The 12,992-nt window shown below is 38.9% G+C and overlaps 1 protein-coding gene across 1 annotated transcript; it reads right to left on the minus strand.

Annotated features, from left to right (window-relative positions):
- Positions 1 to 410: 410 nt before the first annotated feature.
- Positions 411 to 1,379, minus strand: LOC101663572 (olfactory receptor 5M11). Its single transcript, XM_004714943.1, has one exon. It carries the CDS (start codon positions 1,377 to 1,379, stop codon positions 411 to 413), a length of 969 nt encoding a protein of 322 aa, XP_004715000.1.
- Between the last annotated feature and the right edge of the window lie 11,613 nt (positions 1,380 to 12,992).

A 12,992-nucleotide genomic window follows, 5' to 3' on the forward strand; every position in this document is an offset into this window, starting at 1 on the left:
ATGAAACTGAGAAAAGACTCAATTCAATCTCTATGATGAGAGCACATTTAGCCTGTTGTATTGGTAACCAGTGTACATCAGGTTCTCAGGACATAGCATTTGGGATAAGTGATATCCAATGTTGTTTCTCAAGCTTTAATGTGCTTACAATTCACCTGGAGAATTGGCTAAAAGACAGTTTGGATGCAGATCTGAGGTTCAGTATAGGGTTTTATATATCTAACAAGTTCTGAGGTAACTATGATGATGGTGTTCTTTGGACCACACCTTAAGGAATAAGAGCAGAGAGTAATAAATGCACCTCATTTCCTCCCGCTTATGAGTGTCTCACCGGAGGTAATGAAACCTATCCATTGAGAACACTAAAGTTAGTTTCAAAATGTGAAGGCATTTTAGCCAACCTTTTAGAGTCATGGTTTATTGGCCAGTGGAGGCATTGCCATCTTAGTGACCATATTTCTTCTGAGGACATTCTTCAAGGCCTGCTTTACATCTTTGTTCCGAAGACTGTAGATCAACGGATTAAGGACCGGACTTACAAAGGTGTAGAAGACAGCTATTACTTTCGATTCCTCAACAGTCTCATCTGTTGGTGGTCTTACATACATGCAGAAGAGACTCCCATAAAAGAGGGTGACAGCCATCATATGGGAGCCACAGGTGGAGAATGCTTTGTGTCTGCCCTCTGCTGACTTGATCCGGAGGATGGCAGCGATAATGAAGGCATAGGACACCAGGATGATGGTGAGGGAGCTGGAGAGGTTGAAGCCAGCTGAGATCAGCATGGCATGTTCTTTGATGTAAGTATCAGAGCAAGAGAGCTTTATGAGTGGTGGGTCAGCACAGTAGAAATGGTTAATGATATTGGACCTACAGAAGGTCAAGCGAAAGGTTAGAATGGCCTGTAACAGACCATCTGAGAAGCCATAGACATAAGGGAAAGTGGCCAAAGAGATGCAGACTTTCCTGGACATTTTCACAGTATAGTGCAGAGGGTTGCAGATGGCCATGTAGCGGTCATAGGCCATTGCTGCCAGCATGTAAAATTCAGTGAGGAGAAGAGCAATGAAAATGTAACACTGTGTGAAGCAGCCAGCAAAGGAAATGGTCTTCTTCTCTGATAAGAAATTAGTGAGCAACTGTGGGGTCGCATTTGTGGTGTAGCACAAATCCACAAAGGCCAAGTTAGTGAGGAAGAAGTACATGGGGGTGTGAAGGCGAGTGTTCAGTCTGATTAATATGATCATGCCCAGGTTGCCTATGAGGGTGACAAGATAAACCACCAGGAATAGCACAAAGAGGAGAGGCTGGAGTTCTGGGCGATCTGTGAGTCCCTGGAGAATGAATTCTGTGATCACACTGCCATTCTTAATGGGCATTTCCTGATAATATGTACCTGCTCCTAAAAAAGAAAGAAAGCAGGAATAAAATGACAAAACTTATTGAAGTCAATATTTTTTCTCTGGATCTCTTTGGGTCTTCCAAATTTGCTTTTCTGAATAAGCACATATTCAATGTCATACATCTACTAACCCATCATTTCAGGGGTTTGTATTAAACCATGCATATCTTTCTATCTTTATATACATATGGCTTTATCTATATCGATATCTATATCTATTTCTTTACTTCCAGTTGTAAAATCCAGTCAATGCACCTCATGTTCACTCACTGCCTGTCTGTCAGTGAAAGTTTGTGTATTGCTACAATGCTAAATATATTTCAATGGAAAAACAATCTGGTGGTCCACTTCTGAAAATCCAGCATACTAACAGAGTAAAATAGGGAAAAGGAGCTTAGAATGTGGGTTTTCAGATTCAAAAGAATTAGGAAGATGAGGGGGAAAGAACAGCGGAGGGAGAGGAGGAAGAAAGGATAAGACGTTTCACCGAGTGAGTGCTTACTGACTGGAAGATTCATTAGTTGTATGTCACTTTATAAGCTGGGGAGTAAATAATGAAGACAGTAGCGGGGAGGGAGCACTAGAACTGTTTGTGATTGCACAACTCATTGTAAAGGTCATTTAACCATGGGGGAGGGGGCTGGCTCAAGATTGATGTGGTGATGACTGTACAATCCACCTTGATATGATTGAAAGATTGAACTATTGAATTGTATGGTATGTAATTTATGTGCCAATAAAACTGTGGGGGTGGGGTGGGAAATAACCTAATGACCTGTCGGATCTGAAGCATGCAGACTCACAAGCTTAGTGACCATAATGACACTCAGGACTGTCCAGTTGGACACCAATAAGTGGTTGCTGACAAAGAAGCACCAATAAGTGGTTGCTGACAAAGAAAACTTACCGACAGTTGCAGTTGATCCAGTTGCATTTGTTAGCTCAGAAAAAGGAAAGAGCCCTCTAGACAGGAAACTTTACGTGGATTAGATATCTACTGATGGTTAAAAACATGCTGAGGAATAGTTTCAGGACAAGAGAAATCTAAGGGTTGCAGCCCCGGGAACCGGTAGTAGCTGCACAAACTATAGGACACAGAACAAAACAATAATTGAGATACTTGCTCAGAAACAAACAAGAATTCAGAGACGTTACAACAGAGCATTAACTAAGACATATTCAGGACCCTTTGACACAGCACAGTTCATACACTCATTAAGCAAGACATGCCTGGATCCAAAGATTCCTTTAAAGGTGACAATATGAATGAAGAGGTGCCAACGGTGTTGAAGGAAAAATATTCAGCCTCACCCCAAGAGACAACAACAAAGAACAGAGAAACAGTGCCTAAAGACAAGGTTTCAGCCCAACAAAGAAGTGCTATAAGGATAAGCTATCTCAGAAGGAAAGCTGGCTGGACAAATTTTGTAGCCCATGAAATTGTACATGAATAAGAATCATATACATACATACAATCAAAAAGGAGTTAAAAGTAAAGAAAACCTTTTAACAATAATTAACTATAAAAATCACTCTTTCTTTTGCTTTTTACATAAACCCCTTGAAAAACTCCAATAATGTAATGGAAACTTAAATCCTCAACCAAAATATAAGTACATACATAAAATAATACAAGAAACACAAGAGGTCCAGGTGTCACATGGACTTAAGTGGGAGAATTTTTGTATTAGAAAAATCCCTAATTCTGTGCCTGGATATGTTCTTATACTTGTGTGTGATTAAGAGTCTTTCTCTCCCTCAGTGTCCTGTGTTCATTGAGAGTCCTGTAGATATTGCGCTTCAATGGTATGTTGCCAGAACTCCTTTTGAGATCGGTATTGTTGTTTTGTGCTCTGAGAGCCCTAGTGTTGTAGTGGATTACAGTGGGCAGCAGTTCAAAACCACCACTCGGGTAAAGAGTTCCCATCTTGGAAATCCACAGATTTCCAGGGCAGTGCTGTTCGTCCTATAGGTTGTTGTTATTCAGAAATGAGCAATGGCAGGGAGTCTGAATTGCTTTCAAGTGCCTTTGAACTTACAATGACTTGGGAGGATAAAGTAGAATCTTCCTACAAGGAGTTCTAGGCCAAAATTTTTACAAGAACCGATCCTCAGGCTTTTCTCCTCTGGATTAGCTGGTGAGTTTGAACCGCTGACCTTTCAGTTAGCAGCTGAGAATTTGAACCACTGGATCACAAGAGAACAGGAGAGGCATAATATGCCCTCACTTTTTAAGAGGCAACCCTTCAGTAGAATTAAACATCCTGAGAAATAAGTCACTCTTTAAACTGTGAGAGGAGAGTGCAGTTTTTCAGAAAAGAGAGAGAGAAATAGATTTCCATTTGACCTTAGGAGCATATCAAGGTCTATGCTGTTGGAAATCACAGATAAAATTGACTTCTCTTCTCATGTATTTTCAAATTTATTTTCTTGATTGAGGAAGTAGAATATATGGAGCTACTTCCATCTCCTTCCCCATGCTCCCTCCTCTTTGCCCCTTCAATGAATATTTAGAAATCTTGTCTAACAGTGTCCTAAAAATGTTGGGGGATGAAATGAGTGAAATGCAAGTTAGAAGGTTCTTAGAAACACATAGGTAAGAACATAGCATCAATTTCTTAGGAAAGAAGAGCAAAAGGCACAGATGCTGCTCATGCTGAAGATGAGATCATTGGCAGCATGAAGTCTTGTTGAACCTTGTCACATGCAGCCCTCAGATGGGTCATTTGGCTGTAACAATAATAAGACATAGCTCTTATCAGCAGCACAGTCCTTATGATCAGATGTGCATTGCCAGTGGGGAACCATCCGAGTAATTCCCATGGACAGAGCTTTCTCTCTGTGCTCAGAGAATTCTCTCAGAAGAATTCTCTTATAGTGTGGGTCGAATTCTAGAAGCTATACCCAACTCTATCAACAGCCTTCTCTGGGTAAAGATGGGTAACAGTTTGCCCAGTTACAAAGTCTGTCAAATACTTGAGTAAAATTAGAACATGCCAGGCTCTCCTGATATAAAATTCATGAAGTCAAAGTAATCAATGTTTTAGCATTTAGAAGATGAGCATCTCGTAAATATAATTCCAAACCATGATTCTAATTCTGGCTCCACCAGTTATGAACTTGGTAATCTTGGCAAAGTATTTAACCTGTCTGGTCTGTTTTCTCTGCTGTAAAGTAGGAAATAGGGCTGAAATGAAGAAGAAAGTAAGGCTCTTAAAAAGCTTTGCATAAAGTAAGTACATGATGCCTGTTCAAAAATAAAGTGAGTGCTTTTCCAGCGATGACTATATTTCCTCAATTTCCTTGCCCACAGCAAACTGAGAGAAAACTTGTACAGAAAAAAATTCAAAATTATATGCCCCACTGATTGCAAAGCCCAAGAAACCCTGAAGTTTGTAGGTGGAAGAATGCATGTAATTTGTGGACCTTTGGGTAAGACTGTAATAGTTTCCTCTTGGTTAAAAATAAACACCATGAAGACACAAAGACTTACTTCTGATTATGAAAGACACTGATGTTCCCAACCTTTCAATTAAGTCCTCTGATGTTAGAGCTGCAAAATGAAGTCATATTTATAGCCGAATATGGGAAGCGGGCCGTGTTTAGGAAAAGGAATCTCAGAAGAGAGCCGCAGCCATGAGTATTACATTACGACTTGACTCTCTAGGGATTAATTGTGGAAGCAGGAGGATAATCATATACCTTGGTCACATTTCCTATCATTTCAAATTTACCAGTGCTTATTTCAAATTTACCAGTGCTATCTTACCAGCTCAATGCCAGATATGCCAGACATTTTGACCGCGGTTTGATATTTACACTTTTCCTTTGTTAAAATCCAAGCTCTTAATGATGTGTTCTATGTGAATTAGACATTTTGAGCACGGTCAGCCATAGCAGATTTGTTCAACAGACTGTTATTCAGGAAATAACTTGCCAAAAACTTCTAATGTGCCAAGCACTTTCAAAGATGTGGCTTAATTGATTGTGCAAAGTAATCCTTTGAGACGGGCACTCTATTTCATAGCATTTAGCTAAAGGAAAGGGATGATGGCAGACTAGCTCACCCAGGTTTCCGGGTGAAGCAAAAATAAACATGGTTAGTGGTTTGTATCCTACTTGAGGGACTTTAGAAGAAAGGCCTGGGGATTTCCTACCCCAAACTAGACATAAAAAACCCTGTTAGCTGCAGAAGGACCCAATATGGTGGATTAGGTAGACAAACTATCTACATCCTCTACAACAAAGATCCAACAAGCAAGTGAAACAATTAAGGATGACAATCCTAAATCCTGACCTCAAAGGAAAGGAAAGAGCAGTAGATCCAAAGCTGATTAGAAGAAAAAATTAAAAGTAAAGAGAAAACAAGGTGACATGTTTTGTTGTCATTGCTGTTGTTGTTAGGTGTCATCCAGTTGGTTTAGGCACATTCACAACAGATCGAAAGACTGACATACCCACAATTGTTCCTACATTTGAACTCATTGTTGCAGCCACTGTCTCAATCCATCTCCTGGAGGGCTGTTCTCTTTGTGCTGCCCTTCTACTTTATTACGCATGATGTCCTTCTCCAGGGACTGGTCTCTCCTGAAAATATATCCTTAGTACATGAGACAAAAACTCCTCATCCTTGCTTCCAAAGAGGATTCTGGCTGCACTTCTTCAAAAACAGATTTGTTCCTTTGACAGCCCATGTTACTTTCAATATTCTTCGCCAGCACCATAACCCCAATACATTGATTCTTCTATGGCATTCCTTATTCAATGTCCAACTTTCACAGACATATGAGGCTTGGAGCAGGCACACTTTGGTTGTCAATGGAACATCTTTTCTTTTCAAAATTATAAAGAGGTCCCATGCAGAGCCTTCCCCAATGTTCTAGATCATTTGATCACTTAACTGCTGCTTCCATGAGCAATGGTTATGGATCCAAGCAAGAGAGAATCCTTGACAACTTCAATCTTTTTTCAGTTTATTTTGATGTTTCCTATTGGTCCAATTGTGAACTTCTTTGCATTGAATTGTAACTCATACCGAAGGCTTGACCTTCATCAGCAAATGCTTCCAGGGCTCCTTACTTTTGGCAAACAAGGTGTGTCATCTTCATGTTGTAAATAAGCCTTCCTCTAATCCTGATGCCTCATTCTTCTTTATATAATCCAGCTTCTGTGATCATTTCCTCAGTATACAAGTTGAATAAATAAGGTGAGAGGATACAACCGTGATGCACATTTTCCTTACATTTTAAACCATGCCCTTGTTCTCTTCCAACAACTGCTTATTAATCCATGTACAATTCCAGCCTAGGAGCATTAAAGTGTTTTGGAATTCCTATTTATCTAAAGAGTATCCATGGTTTGTTATGATCCACACATTTGAATGCTTTGGCAAAGTCCCTAAAACACATGTAAATATCTTTCTGGTATTCTCTGCATTCCAGAGAGAATGATATCAACAATATTTTCACTCCATGTCCTCTTATGTATATGGCCTGTACCTGTGTTCCCTGTCAAGATATTGATGCAAGTGTTGTTAGATGATCTTCAGAAAATTTTACTTACAAGAAAATTAATGTTATAGTTCTATAATTTAAGCATTCCATTGGGCCACCTTTCTTTGGAATGGGTACAGATATAGATCTTTTCCAGTCAATTGGTCAAGTCGCTGTCTTCCAAATTCCCTGGCACAAAGGAGTGTTTCGTCAACTTGATGAGACATTTCAATTAGTATTCCATAGACTAGAGACTTGTTTCTGGTTAATGCTTTCAGTAAAGGGTGGGCTTCTTCCTTCTGCACCATTGGTTTTTCTACCTCTTGAAATGGTGGAATATTGACTAGTTTTTACGGGTTTAGTGACTCTATGTATTCTTTCCATCTTCTGTGGATACTTCCAGCATCATTCAATATTTTCTCATAGAATCTTTCAAAATTGAAGCTCCAGGTTTGAATTTTTCTCTTGATTTATTTTAGTTGGAGATATGTTGAGTGTGTTCTTCCATTTTGGTTTTCTAACTCTAAGGCTCTGCACATTTGATTATAATATTTTACTTTGTCTTCTTCGGCTTCTCTTAAACATTTTCTGTTTGGCTCTTTGAGTTCATCATTTCTTCAATTTGCCATAGTTACTCTACAATTTTCAAGTTTCAGAGGCTCTTATGATATCCATTTTGATTGTTTCTTTTTCTTGTCTTTTTAATGACTGTTTTATTTCTTTCATGAATTATGCTTTTGAGTTCCTTTCACAGCTCATCAAGTTTTCAGGCATTAGTGTTAAATGCATCAAATCTGTTGTTCAGATACTCCTGAAATTCAGATGGGATATATTCAAAGTCGTATTTTGGCTTTGGTGGGCTTGTTTTAATTTTCTTCAGCTTCAACTTGAACTTATATATGAACAATTGATAGTCTGTTCCACAATCAGTCCTTGGCCTGTTTTCAGCTGTTAAGATTGACCTTCTCCATCATATCTTCCCACAAGGGTAGTCAATTTGAATTCTTTTTACTCCATCTGAAGAAATCTATGTGTATAATGTATAACACACATTGTGTTATTGAAGAAAAGACATTTGCAATGAAAAGTCATGGCTCTGGAAAAATTCTAGTGTGCAATCTCTGCTTCATTTCTATCACAAAGACCATATTTTCCAACTACTGTTCCTTCCTCTTGGTTTCCAACTTTTGCATTGCAGTCACTGATCAGTATAAATGCCTATCAGTTTATTGTACTGTGTGGCTTGTGTGTTGCTGGGATGCTGGAAGCTCTGTCACTGGTGTTTCAAATGCAGCAGGGTCAGCCAAAGGGAACAGGTTTCAGTGGAGCTTCCAGACTAAGAACGGATTATGAAGAAGGAATGAGTTGCCAACTTTGTAGAAAGTAGTCATGGAAAATCTTATGCACAAACTTGAAACATTGTCAGATATTGAAGGCTTAATGAAAGAAATCAAAACATTTGTGGAGATAGTGCCAGAGGATGGGCCCCTGGGGTCAGAAAGCATTCAAAATAAAGATGAGGAGAAGCTGCAGTCTCAAAGTAGAGTTGACCACAGCAATATGAGTGGAGTAAAACCTATACGAGTAAAGCCGTCAGGATCGTCATTTGCTGATGGACTACAACTCAAAATGAGAGAGAAGATGCAGTTGAAAACATAAATCAATAATTATAACTTGGAATGCATGAAATATGACTATAGGAAAATGGAAGTCATCCAAAATGAAATAGAATGTGTAAAATTGATATCCTGGGTGTGGTTGTTACATAATCTGTTGTCAATTTGAGAGTATTGAGTGAAGGGGTGGAGTTTAGTCTGTCAATCAGGTTGCAGCTTGATGACCTCATTTGGAGGTGCTAAGGAGATAAATAGCTCTCTGTAGGCGGGGCATTTACACACTCCCTCAGAGACATTCCTGTTGACAAGCCACGTGGAGACAGGCTAATAGCAACAAGAGCCTTGGAGCTGGAGGAGCCACACCAGAGCTGAGATACTTCTATGACCACTGGATCCACAAGACTTTCCACCCACTGGGCTGTGTCTTCCTGTGTTCAGCATCATTGCATGTGTTTCATGAGTCTAAAGAGGAATTTATGGACTAGTATTGACATATGGGGTAATATCAGACTTATGGACTTGATCTGGAGTGGGCTGGGATGTTTTCTCAATGTACAATTGCTTTTGATATAAAACTCTCTCTTATACACAAATGAGTATCTAGGAATTTGTTTCTCTAGTCTACCCAGACTAACTCACTTGGCGTTAGAGAGCTGAAAGGGACATATTGTTGTTAGGTACCATCAAGTCAGTTCTGACCCATAGAGAATCTGAGCACAATAGAAAAAGATAAACTGATATTGGTCATCATAAAATCATATGGCTCACTATGCCAGGAACAACACAATCAAGAGGAATGTGATTGCATTCACTGTCGAAAAGGACATTTCAAGATCTATCTTAAAATACAATGCTGCCTCTGATAGGATTGGATATATCTGCATTCAAGGGAATCTAATCAATACAACTATTATTCAAGTTTATGCACCAACCACAAAAGCTAGTGATGAAAAAACTGAATAATCTTACCAATGTCATCCGTTGGAAATTGATCAAACATGCAAACAAGATCCATTGATAATTATTGGCAATTAGAATGCAAAAGTTGAAAACAAAGAAGAAGGGGACAGATGGATTAGTGAATTTCCAATGGTTTTTATACAGCATGGCCATTTTGAATAATTACAAACAGCATTGTGATTGGGATAAAAAATAAATATCTGGCTTCAGCCACCAAGTCCTCCACCAGCACTCACCCTAGTGACTGGTGGAATCTCCTAATCTGCAAAATGACAAAGTGTAGCCGGCCTCCTCCGCCTTCTCTTCCATGCCTGGTAGTCTGCCCAGAAGGATTTTCCAAAGCTGGAATAGTGGTTCCTAAAAAAGTTGCAAATAGAAATACCATTTGATCCAGCAATCCCACTACTTGTTATGCACCCTGCAAAAATAAGGATCATAATATGAATTGATATATGTGCACTTACGCTCATTGCATTACTATTCAGAATAGTAAAATGATGGAAACAATCTGGGTTCCCATCAATGGAAGGATGGATAGTTATAGTACATAAACATATTGCAGTGGGTTACTACCCAACATTAGAGCATAATAATGAAAGTGAAACCCCTCATATCGCAGATGAACCTGATAAAGAATGGTGAGTGAGCTAGTCAATTACTAAGGGGCAAATATTATATAAGACCCCTGTTATTAAAAATCAAGAAAATAGTAACACACAGAAAAAAAAAATCCTTTGATGGTTACCAGAAGAAGGAATGGAAAGGAGTTCAAATCTTTAATTCGAGGTTTTTGTTCTTAGGTGTTATCAGCCAGTTCAGGCTCAAAGAAATCCTATGTACAAAAGAGCAAATGGCTTGTTCCTGCACAATCCTCACGTTAGTTACGATGTTCGAACCCCTTGTTTCAGTCATCTCGTGCAGGGTCTTCCCCTTTCACCTACTCCCGAGTAAGCATGATTTGTTTCCCTTGGAGCTGATGCTTCCTGATAATATGTCCAATGTAGCTGAGACTCAGTCTCATCATCCTCACTTTTAAAAGATAGATGATAGATAGATAGATAGATGATAGATAGATAGATAGATAGATAGATAGATAGATAGATAGATAGATGATAGATAGATAGATAGATAATAGATGATAGGCGATAGATAGAGATAGATTCTTCTTGAAGATCATGGTACGTGCAATAATCTTAATAAACATTGTAATTCAAAGGAACTCATTCTTCACTCTTCCATATTTCCTGCGAAAAGAAACTATACAATAAGAAAAAAAATCATCACAAAAATATCAAGCAAAAAGAAGAAACAACAGGCCAGGACAATAAAGGTAAATATTACTATATACAAAGTTCTGCAGTAACATCAAGAACTATTATTCCTGGTAGCATTGAGAGTTATGAACTGAATTCCTAACCACAGCTAGTTGAACCCACCAGCTACTCTGTTGGAGAATAATGAAGCAGTCTGCTCCTAAAAAGAAACCCAAAGGGGGCAGTTCTACCCTGTCCTATAGGGTTGCTATGAGTTGGAATCAACTCAATGGTAGTGAGGCTGGTTTCTTGGGATTAGTTAAAACCTACGTAGACACACTAGATAAGCAGGTTTGAGTATATGAATGGGATATATATATATCTCACAGGATGTTTCTGCCTATGTAATTAGCTTTGCTGCAAAAATATATCCTTGAATATTGTAGAACATATAGGAAGCAAAGTTATGAAAGCTTCTTAGCTGTAACTAAAGAGCTGGAGAAAATGAGTTGTTGGGCATACAGGCTCAGAGCCATATATTGGAGGACATTAAAGTAAATTGACATGGTTCAGAAAAATAGGATTCTATATCCTGCATTGTTGAGTAATCATGACAGTTTTAGAAGCATGGGAGCAACCATCTCAAGAGCAATTGTTGGTCAGAGCGAAGAAAATCAAAGATGTATTAGAACAATTAGTACAAAAGGCGAATCGTCCATGAGAACTTCAGCTCAAAACCCTAAGACCAGGAGAACTGCATGGTGCCCATCTCTACCACTAATGACCACTCCAAAAGTGATAATAATAGTAAGTTCTGAATAGAGTAAGAAAAATAGAGAACAAAACTGAAACACATTTGAAAATAACAAAGCAAGTTTGTTGGTCTGATGCAGACTGGTGTAGCCCCTAATACTATGGCCCATAGTGACCCTTCAAGTCTGGCACAAACTCATTCTTTTGGATCAATTTTCAACTGAATAAGAGGGCTTTAAGACACACAATAACACTCTATAAACTTTTACCTAAAACACATAAACGCAGTTTTGTTTTGTTTTTAAATCCCCTAGTCGCACAGTTCTACTGGCATGAATAAGTTGGAATCCCTTGCGGGAGAACAGGTAGCTCACCACACAGCTATTACATAGCAAGGCAGGAATTGAATCACTTTCTCCATATGCAGAGCTGTTACTTCTGTGATTATAGGTTTTTATGATTCCTTTACTTATAACCATAGCGTCATTTTCTTCCTAAATTCCCACACAATAATTTCAGTATTTCCTCATTGTTCCTCTGGTCAGTTCTTATTCTTTCTCTTGCTAAAACTTAAGCTGTTTGAGGCATTAATGACTCAGATGCAAGAGAGCTCAAAAGAAGCTCTCTGCCTTCACAAGTGAATGGGCTCTTTCCCCCATACTGCCTAATTACTCTGCCCTTATCTCCGCCAAGGACGGAATCACACATGAATACTTCTATATCTACCACTAGACCATAATCTCTTTCTAGGCAAGAATATGGACTCACCCTGAATACAGATTCCCACCACCTGGTAGTACCATCCTCAAAACTGTTATTGAGATGACCACCATTGCCACATTTATTGAAAAATTAAATGTGTTGGAGTGAATTATTTCATGCAGATCTGCTAGTCATAGACTTTGTATCTCCCACCAAATGAACTTTTACTGATGGGTTAGGGCAGTGGTTCTCAACCTTCCTAATGCAGCAACCCTTTAATTCAATTCCTCATGTGGTGGTGACTCCCAACCATAACATTATTTTCATTGCTACTTCATAACTGTAATTTTGCTACTCTTATGAATTGCAATGTAAATAATCTGATATGCAGGATGTATCTTCATTGTTACATATTGAACATAATTAAAGCATGGTGATTAATCACAAGACAATATGTAACTATATATTGTGAAATATTTATTTCTAATGACAAATAAATGACATTTTTTCTGGAAGCATGGTGTAGCATGGGTAACTGTCTTCACACCAGGTACTCAGATGTGGGCGGATCTGCATATGGGAGGACCTGTCTGGAGACAGATAGAGCAGCGGTGTCTGGGTTCCTAAGACCATCGGAAATATGTGTTTTCCAATGGTCTTAGGCGACCCCTGTAAAAGGTTTGTTCCACCCCCAAAAGGGTCACTACCCACAGGTTGATAACTGCTGGGTTAGGGTAAGAGAAGATACTGATGAGAGTACATGATTGTGAGTGAGTCACTGTACAGAGTTAATTGTGATTGCTAACGTTCGGGA

This window comes from Echinops telfairi, unplaced genomic scaffold, assembly GCF_000313985.2.
Source record: "Echinops telfairi isolate 266 unplaced genomic scaffold, ASM31398v2 ScPeMD7_7416;HRSCAF=8454, whole genome shotgun sequence".
In the NCBI taxonomy this organism is placed as follows: Eukaryota; Metazoa; Chordata; class Mammalia; order Afrosoricida; family Tenrecidae; genus Echinops; species Echinops telfairi.